The sequence below is a fragment of the Anser brachyrhynchus genome, assembly GCF_964034855.1.
Source record: "Anser brachyrhynchus genome assembly, chromosome: 31".
NCBI lineage: Eukaryota > Metazoa > Chordata > Aves > Anseriformes > Anatidae > Anser > Anser brachyrhynchus.
Genome location: NC_137724.1, coordinates 739,115 through 757,650, shown reverse-complemented (window position 1 = coordinate 757,650; position 18,536 = coordinate 739,115). Strand labels below are relative to the sequence as shown.

At 52.0% G+C, this 18,536-nt stretch overlaps 4 protein-coding genes and 1 long non-coding RNA gene across 5 annotated transcripts in view; 3 read left to right on the top strand and 2 right to left on the bottom strand.

The window, feature by feature from the left end:
* The window catches only part of LOC308184368, a 342,195-nt gene that overhangs the window by 137,963 nt on the left and 185,696 nt on the right, over positions 1-18,536 (top strand). The gene's annotated exons all lie outside the window — the stretch shown is intronic.
* The window catches only part of LOC308184345 (olfactory receptor 14A16-like), a 216,742-nt gene that overhangs the window by 88,862 nt on the left and 109,344 nt on the right, over positions 1-18,536 (top strand). The gene's annotated exons all lie outside the window — the stretch shown is intronic.
* LOC308184324 (uncharacterized protein) overlaps positions 1-18,536 on the bottom strand; it is a 70,936-nt gene that overhangs the window by 23,459 nt on the left and 28,941 nt on the right. The window lies entirely within an intron of this gene.
* Positions 497-3,956, bottom strand: LOC308184386 (olfactory receptor 14A16-like; the record flags this gene model as incomplete). Its single annotated transcript, XM_080571445.1, has 1 exon — positions 497-3,956. The coding sequence occupies exon 1, from the start codon at positions 1,430-1,432 to the stop codon at positions 497-499; it is 936 nt and encodes a 311-aa protein (XP_080427571.1). The 5' UTR covers positions 1,433-3,956.
* LOC308184351 (olfactory receptor 14C36-like) overlaps positions 4,970-18,536 on the top strand; it is a 154,542-nt gene continuing 140,975 nt past the window's right edge. Inside the window, exon 1 of the mRNA XM_080571406.1 lies at positions 4,970-12,020. Within this exon, the coding sequence (XP_080427532.1) occupies positions 10,221-11,156 (936 nt within the window). The 5' untranslated portion in view covers positions 4,970-10,220 and the 3' untranslated portion in view covers positions 11,157-12,020. The remainder of the gene's footprint in view (positions 12,021-18,536) is intronic.

Genomic DNA, 18,536 nt, shown 5'->3' with positions numbered 1-18,536 from the left:
ATCAGCGTCTGACACGAGCCCTGTCACATGCTGGACGGTCCCAAGCAGATATGTCCTGACCATTCCCGTCTCCAGTGGCTCTGGGCACCCACAAGTGAGGGCTGAGTCCAGCCCACATTCCCTAGCAAATCACCCCATGATCTCATCCACACATGGAGAACACAAGCTTAACAGCAGGCCCTTTTAGGGTGCAATTTCTTGAGAGTATTCATGACTCCAGAAGAAGGCAAAAGATCTCAAAGTTCAGACACAGCACTGAAGACATCCCCTTTTATTCCAGAGAGGTGAAAAAGGAGTACAGCTCTGACATAAGTACATTTAAAGATGGCTTCTGGGACAGAGGGACTGGGTTTGTACCTCTGGAGGAGAGAGACAAATCCAGACATTCATGTTCAAACAGGGTAGTCAGAGAAAAATGTCCAAAGCACAAGAGTTGCCTGAGAAAACAACCAACCAACCACCACCACCACCAACAAAGTGAATAAATATGGGTGGCTTAGTCCTGCTGAAGTACTGCCAACAGAATCAGTTTCTTCAGGGAATCCTTCAGCTCCTGGTTCCTCATGCTGTAGATGAGGGGGTTCAGTGTTGGAGGCACCACCGAGTACAGAACTGCCACCACCAGATCCAGAGATGAGGAGGAGATGGAGGGGGGCCTCAGGTAGGCAACTGTGCCAGTGGTGATGAACAGGGAGACCACAGCCAGGTGAGGGAGGCACATGGAAAAGGCTTTGTGCCGGCCCTGCTCAGAGGTCATCTTCAGCACAGCCCTAAAGGTCTGCACATAGGACAGCACAATGAAAACAAAACACCCAAAAGCTAAACAAAGACTAACCGCAATTACCCCAACTTCTCTGAGGTAGGCATCTGAGCAGGAGAGCCTGAGGATCTGGGGGATTTCACAGAAGAACTGGTCCAGGGCATTGCCTTGGCAGAGGGGGAGGGAAAAGGTATTGGCAGTGTGCAGCACAGCATAGAGAAAGCCACTGCCCCAGGCAGCTGCTGCCATGTTGACACAAGTTCTGCTGTCCATTACTGTCCCGTAGTGCAGGGGTTTGCAGATGGCAACGTAGCGGTCATAGGCCATGACAGTGAGAAGGGAATATTCTGCTCCAAGCAAGAAGAAGAGAAAACAGAGCTGGGCAGCACATCCTGAGTAGGAGATGGTCCTTGTGTCCCACAAAGCAATGGCCATGGCTTTGGGGACAATGGTTGAGATGGAGCCCAGGTCGAGGAGGGCGAGGTTGAGGAGGAAGAAGTACATGGGGGTGTGGAGGCGGTGGTCGCAGGCTACGGCTGTGAGGATGAGGCCGTTGCCCAGGAGGGCAGCCAGGTAGATGCCCAGGAAGAGCCCGAAGTGCAGGAGCTGCAGCTCGCGCGTGTCTGCGAATGGCAGGAGGAGGAACTCGTTGGGGAAGCTGCTGTTGGACATTTGCTTCTTCTGGGAACAAAGGCCTGTCCAAAGTGGAGAAATACAGGGTAGATTTCTCTGAGCAAACCTACTCCATTTCTCACAGAAACCCACCACAACACCTGTGTCCTTTCAGGAAAAACTTTGTGCAGCTCCCTTTTCCTTGAGCTCTGGTTTGTATAACACTGAGACTGACAGTACAGCAAGGACTCTGCTCTTGATTCCAGAAGAGCAAGTCCTGCCCTACAGCAACTGGTAAAGAGCAACACAGGGGGATCCTCAATTGACCCACTTGTTATAATGAAGATTGTTTCAACATTGTTGCTCCTGGTTAACCTGGCTGCAGAGCACAGCTGTGAGAATTTTGTTTTGTTGGACTTATTCTAGTGGCCCCACCACACATGAGGAGTCCTTTTATGGAAAAATAAATAAATAAATAAATAGATAATAAATAAATAAATAAATAAATAAATAAATCTATCTGCTGTGATCAAAGTGGAATCTTGTGGGTCCTGAGAGGCAAAGGGACTGTCTCTTAGTGCCGAGGGTGGACAGCCAGTCTGTCCATCAGTCCCAGGCTCAGGTGCCCTGTGCTGGCAGCTCTTTGAGGATGGGAGGATGATTACACCCAGATGTTCCCCTGAGGAGAACCTGGACACTGCTGAGAGCAGAGGAATCCAGTCTGAAAGTGCGAATCAACAACTCCCCGCCCCATGTCGGTGTACCTGAGGAGGACCTCAGCTCTCCCCTCCCAGCCAAAGACACAGAGGGCTCATTGCAGATGCCCACAGACACCATCCAGCAGCATTTCCATCACCTTAGCGTTGAGCTGTCTTCTGCATCGGGCTCCTACATAGCAAAGCTGCCTTGGGGGAGCTGTGCCCTTGTGGACGGCAGCCTGCAGCCCAGCAGGACGACCCGGGGAAAGAGAGAGATGTCCTGAAGATGGGGTGTCCTGCAGGGAGGGCCAGCTCATTGGCAGCCCCACACACTGCAGGGCCCAGACCCCACAGGGTTTAGCTGGGACAAAGACGGCAAGGACAGAAGGGGAAATATGGTGAACTGTCCCAGTGCTCCTGCCAAGGGAGGCAGGACAAGGACAGACAGATGGCACTGGGGCATTTCTCCTCCCTGCAGTTGGTCTGCCACTAGTTCTGAAACCCACTGGCCTTCAGGGCAGAAGCTTTTCTGGGTGGCAGAGGAGAGCAGGGGGTTGCTGCAGAGAAGGTGTCTGCACTGCAGGCAGGGCAGGGGGTGACTTAACTCCCCCCTCCCTTGGTGTTTCGGGCAGCAGTTCCCTTTCCATCCCTGCCAGGTCTCTGCTGCCTGGGAGCATCTCCTCTCTGCCAGTGCTCACAGACCCAGTCCGACACATTATATGCTCAGCTCTGCCCTGAAGACCTCTGGTCCCAGGGTACTTTTCAGGAGCATTTGCATGAGAAAACTCAAAGCACAGAACAACTCACTTCAGGAATCCCTTTCTGTGACCTTCCTCTTGAAGATTCCCTTCTGACATGTTACGGGAGTGCTGTGAAGCTGTGAGCAGGCTGCAACAGGTACCAGCCTCTGGGCACCAGCAGGAATCTGCACTGCCCTTCCCTGCCCTGCCCTGCCAGGAGGGTTCCTTCCATCCACAGCTTCTCCCTGCATCTCCCTGGGAAGCTCCCCGGGCAGGTTGGGTGCTGAGCCTGGCAGGCAGCAGAGGCCTTGCCCTGGCACACAGCCCCTGGGGCACAGCAGGGACCCTGCTCTGCACCACAGCCCTGGCCACCCCTGCCTGCACCCTGGTTGCACAGCCTGGAGCTGGCCCTGTGAGAAGGAACCCTCATGTCCTGTCCCTCTGACAGTTTGGGCAGGTAATCCCTGCTCTAGAGCTTGTCATTCTTCTGTTATCCAAAAAAACTCCTCCTGAGTCCTGAGTCCTCCTGAAAGATCCCATAGGCTGTGGGATTTGCCAGCAAATCTGGAGATGGCACCAGGAACAACAGCTGCCTTGCCCTGCAGCCAGAGACTTACCCTGTTCAGGGCTGGGAAGATTTCTCCCGCAGTGAGCTCTCAGCAGCCCCCCTCCACACTGCCTTTAACATCTCCCTCCCTTCTCTCAGCCGCCCTTGTCCCCTGCAGGCAGTGCCCCCAGCCCTGCTGCGCTGTGCAGAGGAGCTGCTCCTGGGCAGAGCTGTCTCTCTGCAGCGCTGCCCGCTTGCCAGGAGGTCCCCTTGGGCCCAGGAGCCCAGCCCAGCTCTGCAGCACAGGGAGCTCTTGACAAGTCCCTGGGCCTCCAGGGGAATCGGCTTTGAAACAGACTGAAGTAATCACTGATATTCTTTCCCTCCACTGGGGAAGAAAACTCATTTCCAGCACTGTCGTTCCTCATATCAGAAAAAGTATGAGGTCCAAGAATCACCTTTCCGTGTCCTGGTTTTAGGCAGAACACCCAGGCAAGGACAGGGAGGGATTTGCCTTCCCCCTGCTGAGGGAAGTTTTTCATCTGAGTCAACCAAGGCATCTCATTCTTTGATTGAGGTCCACAGGCTAGAAGGGGTCTTAGCTGTCTCTCCCATGCCTCTGACAAGCCCACAGGAGTTGGGATTGATTCCTCTCGTCTTTGTTCAGGTGGGCACAAACCAGACATCTGCATGTCTGCTGCGTGTCTCAGCTCCCAGCACATTTAATGGAGGTGGAAGGCAGGAGGGAGATGTTCAGATGCAGACACCAGGTGACGTTGGAGGTGCCAGAGTGACATTTGAGTGACATTTGTGGTGTCAGATTTCTCTGGGTCATAAACAGAGATGATATGAGGAAACTGCTAGCAGCTGTAGCCCAATGGCAAAGAAGTAAAGGCAGGATCTACTCAACCTCTAAAGACTATTGCTTTCAAATCCATTTAAATATGAAACGTAGATGTGAAATATGCCAAGATAAATATGTTTGGGGGATATAGTACCTCAATTTATGTTATTGGAAGGACATGCATTTTTGGAAATATCTATATAAATTTATATTTGCATAGAAGGAACGTCCTCATCTTGCTGGGACATGTCCCAGACCTATGAAAACAATCATAAATCTGCTAGACAAGCTACAAAATTCTGAAAATGAAGACTTCTTACACACCGAGAAGAACAACAACACAACATCTTTTTATTTATTTCACAGAATCACAGAATTGTTGTGGTTGGAAGGGCCCTCCAGAGATCATCTAGTCCAACCCCCCTACTCAAGCAGGCTCACCTAGAGCATGTTACAGAGGGTCGCATCCAGGTGGATTTTGAATATCTCCAAAGAAGGAGACTCCACAGCCTCTCTGGGCAGTCTGTTCCAGTGCTCTGTCACCCAAACTGTAAAGAAGTTCTTCCTCATATGACAATGAAATCTCCTGTCATTCAGTTTATATCCATTACCCCTTGTCCTATCACTCACCACCACTGAGAAGAGTTTGGCCCCATCCACTTCACATTGTCCCCTCAAGTATTTATAAAGGTTGATAAGATCCCTTCTCAATTTCCTCTTCTCTAGGCTAAACAGACCCAGCTTGCTTAGTTTTTCCTCACAGGACAGTTGCTCCAATATTTTAATCATCTTTGTGGCTCTACACTGGACCCTCTCCAGAAGTTCTATGTCCCTCTTGTACTGGGGAGCCCAGAACTGGACACAGTACTCCACGTGTGGCCTCACCAGGGCTCAGCAGAAGGGGAGGATCACCTCTTTCAAACTGCTGTCCACACTCCTGATGCAGGCTAGGATCTCATTGGCCTTCTTGGCCACAAGGGCACATTGCTGGCTCATGGCTAACTTCTCCACCACGACTCCCAGGTCCCCCTCTGCAGAGCTGCACTCCAGCAGGTCAGCCCCCAACCTGTACTGGTGCCCGGGGTTGTTCCTCCCCAGGTGCAGAACCCTGCACTTGCCCTGGTTGAACCTCATGAGGTTCCTCTCTGCCCAACTCTCCAGCCTGTCCAGGTCCTTGTGAGTGGCCGCACAGGCCTCTGATGTGTCAGCCACTTTGACAAGCTTTGTATTATCCACAAACTTGCTTAGGGTGCGCTCTGCCCCTTCATCTAGATCACTGATGAATAAGTTGGATGGCACTGGACCCAGTACTGACCCCTGGGAGACATCACGAGCCACAGACCTCCAACTAGACTCAACACCGTTGAGCACAACACAGAGCTCTGCCATCCAGCCAGTTCTTGATCCACCCCACTGTGCACTCATGGATCCCACAGTTCCGGAGCTTGCCCAGGAGGATGTTATGGGAGACAGTGTCAAAAGACTTGCTGAAGTCAAGGTAGACAACATCCACTGCTCTCCCCTCATCCATCCATCCATCCAGTCATCTCATCGTAGAAGGCTACCAGGTGGGTTAAACCCAACTTCCCCTTGATGAATCCATGGTGACTGCTTCTGATCACCTTCTTTTCCTCCATGTGCTTAGAGATGGCCTCAAAGATGAGCTGCTCCATCACCTTTCCAGGGGTGGAGGTGAGGATGACTGGCCTGTAGTTGCCTGGGTCTTCCTTCTTGCCCTCCTTGAAGACTGGAGTAATGTTGGCTTTCTTCCAGTCCTCAAGCACCTCTCCTGTCCTCCAAGACATTTTGAACGTGATAGAGAGTGGCTCAGCAATAACGCCTGCCAGTTTCCTCAGCACTCTCAGGTGCATCCCATTGGGACCCACAGATTTCTGGGTGTCTGCCTTGCCTAAATAACCTCTAAGCCAATCCCCTTCAACATGGGGAAAGTCTTCTTCCCTCCAGGTTTTCCCTCTTGTTTCCAGGCTCAGTAGTGCTTGGGTTCTAGCCTTAGCAGTGAAGACCAAAGCAACGAAGGCATTCAGTATCTCCACCTTCTCTGTATCCGCCATCACCAAGGTACCCACCTCCTTTAGCTAAGCACTCATATTTTCCTCAGTCTTCCTTTTGCTGCTGATGTATTTGAAGAAGGTCTTCCTGTTATCCTTGATGTCTCTCACTAAATGTAATTCTCACTGGGCCTTGGCCTTCCTCATTGCATCCCTGCATTCTCTGATAATGTTCTTAAATTCCACCCAAGTCGTCTGTTCCTTCTTCCATATCATGTACGTTTTCTTCTTCTGTTTAAGTTTTCCCAAGAGCTCTTTGCCCATCCACGCAGTTCTCCTGTTCCCTTCCTCGAATTCTTTCTTGTAAGGATGCACCAACCCTGAGCTTGGAGGAAGTGGTGCTTGAATATTAGCCAGCTCTCCTGGACACCCTTTCCCCTCAGGCCCTGGCCCAAAGGATTCTTCCAATTAGGTCCCTGAAGAGGTCAAAGTTAGCTCTCTTGAAATCCAGGGTTGCAGTCCTCCTTTTGCCCTGATTCCTTCTCCCAGGATCTTGAACTCCAACATCTCATGATCACTGCAGCCAAGACTGCTCTCAACCTTCATGTTCCCAACTAGACCATCTCTGTTTGTTAGTGCCAGGTCCAGCAGTGCCCTTCTTGTTGGCTTACTTTCCTGCTGCGTCAAGAAGTTATCTGCCATGGTCTGCAGCAACCACCTGGACCATTTGTTCTGAGCTGTGTTGTCTCCACAGCAAATATCTGGGTGGTTAAAGTTCCCCATAAGAAGCAGGGCCTGAGAACGTGAGGCAACTTGCAGCTGCCTGTAGAAGGCCTCATCCACCTCCTCTTCCTGATCCGGTGGCCTGTAGTAAACACCCACCACACTGTCACCCCTGTTGGCCTGCCCTTTGATCCTCACCCATAGGCTCTCGACTTGCACTTTATTCCCCCCTAGGCAGAGCTGCATACATTCCAGTTGCTCACTCACAAAAAGAGCAACTCCACCACCTCGCCTTCCTGGCCTGTCCTCACTAAAATCACAAAGCCGTCCATGGCCACATTCTGGTCATGGGAGACATCCCGCCATGTCTCAGTCATTGCAACGAGATCATAACCCTGCAACCGCACACACACCTCCAGCTCCCCTTGTTTATTCCCCATGCTGCATGCATTTACATAGAGGTGTTTGAGTTGGGCTCCCAATGCGTCTGCCTTTCTGGATGGGGCAACTTTAACTCATCCATGTGGGCCTGCGGGAGCTCTCCTGTTAAGCTCTGTTCCCTCTCTAGGCTCTGGGCGTCCTTTGCCGGCTCTGGTGTTCAGCTGGCGTGAGTGGGATGGCATGTCATCCCGTACCTTATCCCCAGCATCCCTGATGATCTCCCCCTCCCCCATCGACACAAACTGGAGTCAAAGGCAGCCTACTGCTATGTCACAATTAATATCCCTAAAACATTTTTCTCCAGCAGCATGCAGGCCACAGTTTGCTTTAATTTGGAGGGGAGTCCAGTCCACCTGAAATCAGCTGCCTCAGGGGTGGAAACACAGCCCTACCATTTGCCATGGACTGATTCAGACCACCCTGGAACTGGGGGAAGCTCCTGAACACCAGCAGTACGTTGATGGCATCATTATGTGGGGTTAGAAAGCAGAGGCTGTTCTTGAGAAAGGGAAGAACATGTACCAAATCCTTCTGAAATATGATTTTGCACTGAAAAAAAAATAAGAGATCGGCACACTGGATCCTGATGCAGGCTGGCCATGGTCAAGGGGGCCACTGCAGAGGCATGGGCTGGGCATCGTTCAGCAGGTGGTGAGCAATTGCATTGTGCATCCTCGCTTTGTACATATTATTATCATCATCATCATTATTCTCTCTTCTTTTTCTGTCCCATCAAACTGTCCTTATCTCAACACGTGAGCTTTTGGGGGGTGAGGGTGAGCTGTGTGGTGCTGAGCTGCCCGCCAGGTTAAAGCACAACATGCTTGACAACCAGACTCTAACAGCACAAATCACACTTCTAAAATGCGTCTCTCCCGTGTTCAGAGAGGAGCAGTCGGTGATGACTTCAGTCTGCTTCAAACACTGCACCCCAGGAGAGACCCTGCTGCCTTCAGGAGCTGTCAGCCCTGAGGCCTTGGGGACACCTCGAGGGAGCCCAACGAGTGATGTTATGGTGAGGTGCTGTGCTGCTGAGCTGGGCTGGGCTCCTGGGACCAAGGGGAGCTCCTGGCAAGCGGGCAGCGCTGCAGAGAGACAGCTCTGCCCACGAGCAGCTCCTCTGCACAGCGCAGCAGGGCTGGGGGCTCTGACCGCAGGTGGCACAGGGAGAGGAGAGAAGGAGAGAGGGCTTGGAGGCAGTGAGGAGCGCAACAACAGAGGGCAGCTTGTGGCAGGACAGATCTACAGGCTGTTGGCACCGTGAGTCTCTGGCATGAGGGCAATGCACATGCAGTTGCAGCGAGGTCTCCTACAGCTGGCATATCTGATGCCTGATATCATCTTCTGGATAGTTCTCTCTGTTACTCCAGCACAGAGTGGAAGATGCTTCAGAGAATGGAATTTATGATCTGATTTGTTCAAAAGGAACACCAAGGCAGGGGCTACTTGAAGGGTATGGCTGCATTCTGTAGCTTTCAGATTCCTGCAGTGGAGGGGAGGCAGGGATGGGGTCTGTGAGTATGGACAGAGAGGAGAAATGGGGACACAGAACCAGCTCCCAGCAGGGACATGGGCACGCAGCAGGGACATGGGCAGGTGGTGAGAGGGAGCTACTGCCAGAAATGCTGTGCAAGGGAGGGCTCAGGCACCTCCCTGCCATCCCCTGCAGGGCAGGCACCTTCCCTGGGACACCCCTTGATCTCCTCTCCCACCAGCAGAGCCTCTACCCTCAAGGCCCCAATGTCCCCAGCAGGAGCTGCCTCCTCTGCAGGCAGAGCTGCAGCAGAGGAGGGTCTGCTGAGTGTCTGTCCCACCTTGGCCTTGCCTTCTGTGGCAGCAGCACGCTGGCATTCCTCCTGGCTTCTCCACCTGGCCGTGCTGCTGCTGTTCTTGTTTCCAGGCTGGCAGGGGATGGGGCTTTCAGATGCACATGGAGCGAGCCCTCGGTGTGCTTGGCTGGTAGATGGGTACAGGGACAGGGTGAGGGGTCTGGAGATGTGCCCTTTGAACCTGGATTCCTTTACTCCCAGCATTGTCACGGTTTTGTAGGCACTGGAACAGGCACCACAGGGAAGTGGTCACAGCACTGAGGCTGCCAGAATTCAACAAACATTTGGACAACGCCCTCAGGCATATGGACCAGTTTTTGGGTGTTCATGTACCGATTATGGGGTGGGATTTGGTTATCCTTGTGGGTCCTTTCCATGTCAGGATATTCTATGAATCTGTGCCTCTATGAACCTCTGAGTGCAATTGTCCTGCACCACAAAGTGTTGCCAGCACAGGTCAAATGAGACCAGCTTTGCCTATCCTCTCTGAAGGACACTGCTCTGAAGGCTCCATCCCCTTGTGTCTGAGGATCCACAAGGTTTCACTTGAAATGCCCAGGATTTATGCCTTAGAAAAAGTCCTCAGGAGTGGGGTGAGCAGCTAGACAGAAAACAAAAAAATAAATCCCTGCAGCCCTGCTCTGCATTTGGGTGAATTATGAGTAACAATATGGAAAAGTTCTTTATTATCAGGTGATTGAATCTGAGATTACCCTATGTTCCTCTTTACCTCTGGCTGTGGGGCAAGACTGATTCCTGCATTGCCCACAGCAGAATCCCTGCTCCCAGGAACACCCTCAGGCAGCATCAAGCAGAGCACATGGAAGGGACCTGCTAAATATCTGCCTGAAAGGGGAAAATTGTTTTCAGGAGGGTTATATGAGAAATGGAACAAGTTTTTCTCAGGTATGTCTTCTACTTTATTAAAGCTTTTTGTTTGTTTGTCTGTTTGTTTGTTTGTTTGTTTTTCAGGTATGTTGACTTTATTAATGTTTTTTCCTCCTTGGGAAGGACCCCATGCCCAACATCAGCTCAGTGAGCGAGTTCCTCCTCCTGCCATTCGCAGACACGCGCGAGCTGCAGCTCCTGCACTTCGGGCTCTTCCTGGGCATCTACCTGGCTGCCCTCCTGGGCAACGGCCTCATCCTCACAGCCGTAGCCTGTGACCACCGCCTCCACACCCCCATGTACTTCTTCCTCCTCAACCTCGCCCTCCTCGACCTGGGCACTATTACCACCACTGTCCCCAAAGCCATGGCCAATTCCCTCTGGGACAACAGGGCCATCTCCTACGAAGGATGTGCTGCCCAGGTCTTCTTTTTATTCTTCTTACTTGGAACAGAGTTTTCCCTCCTCACTGTCATGGCCTACGACCGCTACATTGCCATCTGCAAGCCCCTGCACTATGGGAGCCTCCTGGGCAGCAGAGTTTGTGCCCAGATGGCAGCAGCTGCCTGGGGCAGTGGCTTTCTCGATGCTGTCCTGCACACGGCCAATACATTTTCCCTGCCCTTCTGCCAAGGGAATGCTGTGGACCAGTTCTTCTGTGAAATCCCCCAGATCCTCAAGCTCACTTGTTCACATGCCTACCTCAGGGAAGCTGGACTACTTGTCTTTAGTCTTTCTTTAACATTTGGTTGTTTTGTTTTCATTGTGGTGTCCTATGTGCAGATCTTCAAGGCTGTGTTGAGGATGCCCTCTGAGCAGGGCCGGCACAAAGCCTTTTCCATGTGCCTCCCTCACCTGGCCGTGGTCTCCCTCTTTGTGAGCACTGGCTTCTTTGCCTACCTGAAGCCACCCTCTATCTCCTCCCCATCCATGGACCTGCTGGTGTCATTTCTGTACTCGGTGGTGCCTCCAGCAGTGAACCCCCTCATCTATAGCATGAGGAACCAGGAACTGAAGAATGCAGTAAGGAAACTATTTGCATACATGCTTCTTCAGCATTGGTAATATGCCCAACATGTTAACAGTAGTAACAGGGCTTCTCACAAAATGTTAGGAAAATATTTTGAAATTGTCTTTATTATTACTTTTTCAAACATGTGATAGTATTATTTTTATTTAAAGAAGTTTCTTCTTATCCTCCTACCTGTTGATTTTTGTTTTGAACCAGTCGTCTGTGGTACTTTAAGAACCAATCTTCCTGTGCAGAGAAAGTCAATAAAGAAGCCATGAGAGATTCACTGGTCTCAGGGCCTGTCTCTTCCCATCTCCTCTGCAGCAGGGGGAGCAACTCCAGCATGGAGGAGGGGCTAAGGGCCAAGACCCCAGGGGCTGCCCCTCACTACTCGGTGGGGCAGTCTGCAGCTTCACTGACCTCCATTTCCTGAGCCATAGCTGGCCCCAGCCTGGGGGCCGCTGGGGAGGCCCAGAGCCGCCTTTGTCCCAGCAGCTGCGGTGCCTTGCGAGGGGCTGGGGCTGTGGTGGCCATGCCCAGAGCCCTGCAGCAGCCTGCGGTGGGCACTGCTCTGGGGCCAGCCCAGCCTGGGCTGCTGGGCTGGGCTGGGCTGGGCTGCATTGGGGAGAGGGCAGGGAGGTGGGGAGAGGTGGGCAGGGGTTGGGCTGGGTTGGGCAGTGCCTGGCAGAGGGCAACAGCAGCTTCAGGGAGCGGTGGGAGCATGCAGGGGAGGGCTCCCAGCAGGGCTTGGTGCTGCAGAGCCAGGGCTGGGGAAGGGAGCCCAGAGCTGCAGGGGCAGGGGAGAGGAGGCCGCTCTGGGCCCTTGCTGGCCTGGGCAGAGCAGGAAGGGGGCCCAGGGCATTCGTCCCCTCACCGCAGCCTGCCAGGACCTGCAAGGCAGTCATGGAGTGTCCAGGGTTGTCCAGGTCCATACTTCCTGGCCTCCCCTCACCTCCACATAGCTGCTGCTCACTGAGGCTGCTGGCAAAAACGTGTCCGCACAAGCAGCACCACCCCTTGGGCTGCTTCTCCTGCCCTCCCCCACCCCACTGCCTTGACTCCTTGTCTCTGCTGGGCCCCACCTTCCACACCCACATGTGTCCCTTGGCTGTCAGCTCCATCTCCCCTGCCCCACAGGATGACAAAGATGGGGTGGGACGTATTACCGTTATGTGTGGAAGTGTTTTTGTAATCCGCATTGGTGATGGCACAAAAAGACAGTTCCTTCACCAGTGATCTACATCCTTCTTCAGGTGAATTTTCAGGATCTATATTCATCACAGGAGAAGAAATTCTGATGGTCACCTGTACTTGCATTGTCATCGCTTTGTCCATCATGGTGTACTCCCTCATCTTCCAGGTACTTCCACCCATCTCGAATAAGCAATCCCTGTTGAATGTCCCCTTTCCAGCTGCCTGTCTGGACCTATGCACTTCCCATGGTTCTCCTGCTTTGCCCTCCCCTTACTCTTTGACCATTCAGGCCTCTCTCACTGACCCAGTTGCTGCTTTGAGCTTCATTGAGTTCAAGCTTGCCCATCTATTAGCAGTCTGCCTAATTGTTTCTGTAGCAAGCTCCTCATCATTTATCATTGAATTAGGATCATACGGAATAATACTTATCTTAATACTTATAATTTCCTATCAATCAGGATAAAATACTTAATTTACAGTCATCCTTTTGGGAAGGTAAACGTCACTGGAGACATTCAAGATGAGGAGATTGCTTTGCTGTTTGGAAAATTGCTGCATGTTTTCCTGTTGTTTGTTTGAAAATGAGGAAAAACCCTTTTGTGTCTGTGTGCAGCCAGGTCTCTAAGGAAAGCAGGTGGGAGCTGGTGCAAAGGGGCTGTAACATCCAGCTGCAGACTTCAGTGCAGAAGTCTGGTGTAAGGAAAAGTGATGCGAGTGCCAGGTGGCCAATGAGAGAAATGTCAGGGTTGGGGTGGTGAGGAGCAAGGTTCTCCATGCACTGTCAGACCTCAAGAGTCTGCTTTTCCTCCCTATGGACATCTCCATAGGAGAAGCCCTGGATTAATATTAATTGAAGAAAGATGCTCAAAGCTGAAATGCAACAAAATTCAGCTTTTAAAACGAGAAAAGATTTTTATTAGGTGCTTTTTGAAATCTTCCTCCTTAACTACACCATGAAAGCTCTCCAATTAGCTGTCCAAGTCCTGAAGACTTGAATAAAACTATGGAAGACATATGGTTCCTTAGGTGTTTCTGCATTTTAATGAATTCCATGGTGGATTTTGGTGCTCAGTCTCTGAACCTGAGATACTGAGAGGAGAATGATGCAATTGCTTGAGAAAATAAAGTCAGAAGGAAAAGTTGAAGTGACTTGGAGTATTAATGGGCCCCACTGAGGGCCGTTACCAAGAGATTCTCCTCAGGGACTTGTTAGGGCAGATAATTGGAGGCCATGCTTACAGATAGGCAAAGCACTGTGTTGAGAAAATTCTGGGTTTGTGGTGGTGAAGTAAAAGGGCCAGGTCCTGACTCCAGCCACTGGCAGGGAAGTTCCTGCACCCCCACGTCTGGCTCAGGGCTCTTGCTGGGGGTCTGTGGGATCTGGTGAGCAGTGTGCTGCCACGAGAAGAACAGCGGTATGACACCTCCATGCCTCTGCACAGGGTCTCAAGAAAGCAATGAGCCCCCTTGCAATGACTGTATCTCATCTCCTCAGAAGCTCTATCCAAGGGGACAAAAATGTCAGGGCTGCTGGGGCCTTCTCTTCTTGCCAGCACCCACCTCTTTGTCCTCTCCAGGCTTCCCTATGCTGCCCCACACTTTGCCCTATTTCCTTGAAGGCTGCAGACACCCATCTCTGTTCACCACCTTGCTCTCATCCCGGCATTTCCGTGGTTTCACCGATGTCTCGTCAACCCTCACCAGCTGTTCCTTGAAACACAAAGCCATGTTCTGATCACAGACACTCTTTGGGTGACCTCTGGCACCACAGCACAACCCTTTGAGGGACATTTCTTCCTCTTCATGGCCAGCGCCAACCTTCCAAGGTGCACTTTGTGGCAATTTTTTTCTCTCCTGCTCTTTCCTACTACCACAGAAAGCTCCATCAGGGTGGAAACCACTCCTGAAGTAGGCATCCCAACCCATCAGCCTTCTAGTGGCCTGTCAGCCAACCAGACAGAAGTTACCTCACCAGCATCTTCCAAGCCATGGTCCTGCTGCTGGCCTTGCAGCTTCTTGTGTAGACACAACCAAGCCTTGTGCCTGCTGCTGTGCAGTCATGTAATTGAGCAGAGGGGACAGGACAAGCCATATTCAGGCCTTCTTTCTGTCTGGGTCCTCCTGGGCATGTAGGCAGAGGGGATCCCACAGTCAGCATGCCAACCAGGTGCCTTCTGCTGGCCTTGCAGGACCACTGGCAGATGTCAGCTGAAAAGTACAGATCCTAGGTGAAAGTGTGACCTGTCAGCTACTTCAGACAGAAGTGACCTCACAGTCCCTTTCCGTGACACGTTGCTGCTGCTGCCCTATCAACTGCAGAGACAGAGGTGACCTCACAGTCCCTTCCACAGTCACATTCGTCCTGCTGGGGCAGGAGATCCTGAGGCAGAGCTGAGCTCATCAGAGCATTCCCACCCATCTCCTCCTTGTGGCCTACAAGCTGCTCAGATCCATGGCCCCTCACATTCACATTGGAATGCACCGCAATCTCACGATTCCTGCCCTCCCCCAATGGAACAAGAACCTAAAGTTAAGGGTTAGGAAAAGGGTTAAAGGTGGGAAGGTTAATGCACAGGAAGACAGGCTTTGGATGATAGTTGTTCATGTATGGCATTAGGGACTACGGCGAACCTTTCTGGCTGAGAGACTAAGCAGATATTTAGTGGGAGGGTTTGGTGTTCTGCTTGGGGTGTCAGGTCTGTGGTTAGGGTATGGGCAAGCTCTTTGTTTGAGTTTTTGTTTAGGTCTGCTGGAAGACTAGGGTTAAATAGAGCATTTCAATGCTAGTGTTAAGGGCAGGGATCAGGGTGAGCAAGAGAGTAAAGGTAACGGAGAGGTGTTGTGGACTAATTTTGGCTTCAAGGGATATTGTGGTCAAAATTTAGAGCAGTGGATTCCTGTCAGGGTGTGGAGTGGCATTTAGATTTAGGTATTAACGTAACAGGTTAAAATAGGGTAAGGGCCTCATGTGGCTGCTTTAAGTCAGCTTTATGGTGGGATCAACATTACCTGAATGTTCTTACCTCTCCAAAATCGTTAGCTTCTGCTCTCCAAGCTCCTCTTTCCTCCCTTAAATCTCACATCTCTCCTGGCCAGGCTCCTCCTGCCCTCCCGATATCACTCATCTTCTTAGGGGCAGCTTTCTGATGGCTTTCATGAACTCAGAGTATGTGTCTCACCTCTGTTGGCTCCTCTGTTCCTGAGAAAGAAGCAGCTCCTAAACCAGCATGGAGAAGGACACAAAGGCTGTCGGAGCACCCTGCACAATGTGCCCAGCAGCTCTGCAACACCACAAAAGTGCGCTTCCTGCCTACATGTTTTGGTTCTAGAATGGTTCCTATGGACTCAGGGTAACTTCTTCCATGGCCTTGTGAAGGCTTTGTGTTCTCCCAGGCATCTGGGAGGCAGTGGCCGCCCTCTGTGTAGAAAACTGAAAGAAGCCCTGAAGGATGAATGAGGCAAAAGCTGAAACCTCTGACATGACAACACCCGTTCAAGACCTCTTCCTCAATGGGGCCTACCAGGTCCTTAGGAAGAGAGGATCTCACAAACTATGTGCAAAGCAGGCGCATCTGCTGGCCTGTCATGGAGACCAGCAGATGTGAGCCTAAAGGCACAGATCCCAGCCAGAAGTCAAGGGATGACCTGTCAGCTACTTCAGAAAGAAGTCAACTCGCAGGCTGTTTAACAGCCATTCGCTTCCTCCTGGACTTAGAGCTTCTGAGGCACCACTGCCCTCCTAATACCATATCTACAAAACACCCCCTTCTTGGGCCAGAATCTGCCCAGGTAGAAGTGAGCTGGTTGTGATCCTTCAAGCCCATGGCACTGCTGCTGGACTCCCAGCCTCTCTGACACACAGCAGCCAGTTCTGTGCCACTCCTGTGAGGTGCTAGGGGAGGAGGGACCTTGCAGGCAATGTTCCAGCCCCGTGCCTGTTTGTGGTCTCTCAGCTCCTTGTGCACAGTGAAGATCACGCTCACATCCAGAAGCCATGTGCCTGAAGCTGGCCTAGAAGACACTCAGGGGAAGCGCCTTCCCAGCCCCTGCCCCTGCCCCAGCCCCAGCCCCAGCCCCAGCCCCAGCCCCAGCCCCAGCTGGCGTTGCTGCTCTGCAGAGCGAGGGGGCTGTGGTGCCCGGGGCACAGGGGCACTCTGCAGGGCCGTGCTGGGCAGGCTGCGAGGCAGACCCAGCTCATGGGGTCACTGCCATTGCCCCAGGGCTGCAAGGAATCACTCGCCAGACTCCTTTGCTGGGGCTGCTGCATGCCCTGGGGCTGCAGAGCTCTCCTCTGCCTGCTCACACCAGATTGAGCACTTGAGCTCTGGTCAGTCCACCTTGGACAGGCTCACGCTCTGCGGTTGTCTCCCAGCCTCGTATAGCCCCTGCAGATCACCTGGGCTCTCCTGGAAACTCCTGGCTCCCTCCAGGAAAAAAGAAACTCATCTGCCATCAGCACCATCACGTTCTGTGGAGCCCGAGTGTCTAGGAATTAGAAATATTTGTCAGCTGCATAGCCACTCTCAACTAACAGGGAACTTGTGAACCAGCCCCAGATCCCTAAACTCCATGCTGGGACTCTGCTCTCACCACACTGAGCCCATCTGGAAAGCAGCAAAGCACACAGCCTCTTTCGAGTCTCTTTCTTGGGCTTGTTCTTGACAGCAACTTTGCAGGAAGGCCTCAGCCTTCAGGCAGTGCCCGGAGGAGATCCCCTCTTAGGAGGGAAGTGCTGCAGCAAGTGGAGGCCAGCTGTGCCACTGCCGTGCCCACTGCCTGTCCCTGCCTGCAGTCCCAGCACAGCCCCACAGCAGCACTGGCACCAAGTTACAGGAGCAGCCGGGCCTGACCCCACCAGCAGGGCTCAGCAGGAGAGGGCGGCAGTGGCAAGAGAGCAGCTCTGCAGGCACCAAGCGCTGCTGCTCCCTGGCCGTGCTGCTGGGATGGGGCTCTTTTCCTAAGCACCCCTGCACACGGGCACTGCCCCTGCAGATCCAGACCAGGTCTCAGAGGAAGGACGTCAGAGAAAGAAGGCAGTGCAGGCTCATTTCTTTTGTTTATATTCACAGAGAGCCTGGCTCGTTGTGTGCAGAGACTTTGAACTATGCTCAACAAGTAGATACTGAAATGGAAAGGGGATGAATAATACAATTTTAATGTGAAAAATTAGCCAAATTAAAAATAAGGAAATGTTGTAATAAACATACACATACACAGACACACAGAATATTGACCGTTCCTGTAATAATTGACATTATCACAGAACCACAGAATCACAGAATCATCTAGGTTGGAAGAGACCTCCAAGATCACCTAATCCAACCTATGACCTAACACTAACAAGTCCTACACTAAACCGTATCACTAAGCTCTACATCTGAACGTCTTTTAAAGACGTCCAGGAATGGTGACTCAACCACTTCCCTGGGCAGCCCATTCCAATACCTAACGACACTTTTGATAAAAATGTTTTTCCTAATGTCCATCCTAAACCTCCCCGGCACAACTTTAGCCCATTCCCCCTTGTCCTGTAAAAGGACATGTGGGAGAATAGACCAATGCCCACCTCGCTACAGCCTCCTTTAAGGTGCCTATAGAAAGAGATAAGGTCGCCCCTGAGCCTCCTCTTCTCCAGGCTAAACAACCCCAGCTCCCTCAGCCGCCCCTCAAAAGACTTGTTCTCCAGACCCCTCACCAGCTTCGTTGCCCTTCTCTTGACATGCTCCAGCACCTCGATGTCCCTCCTGTAGTGAGGGGCCCAAAACTGAACACAGTACTCGAGGGGCAGCCTCACCAGAGCCGCGTACAGGGGGACAATCACTTCCCTAGTCCTGCTGGCCACACTGTTTCTGATACAAGCCAGGATGCTGTTGGCCTTCTTGGCCACCTGAGCACACTGCTGGCTCATATTCAGCGGACTATCAACTAATACTCCCAGGTCCTTCTCTGCCAGGCAGCTTTCCAACCACTCATCTCCCAGCCTGTAGCGCTGCTTGGGGTTGTTGTGCCCCAAGTGCAGGACCCAGAACTTGGCCTTGTTGAACTTCATACAGTTGGCCTCAGCCCATCCATCCAGCCTATGCAGATCCTCTTGCAGAGCCTTCCTACCATCAGAGAGATCGACACATGCACCTAATTTGGTGTCATCTGCAAACTTACTGAGGATGCACTCCATCCACTCATCCAGATCATCAACAAAGATAGTAAAGAGAACTGGCCCCAGTACTGAGCCCTGGAGG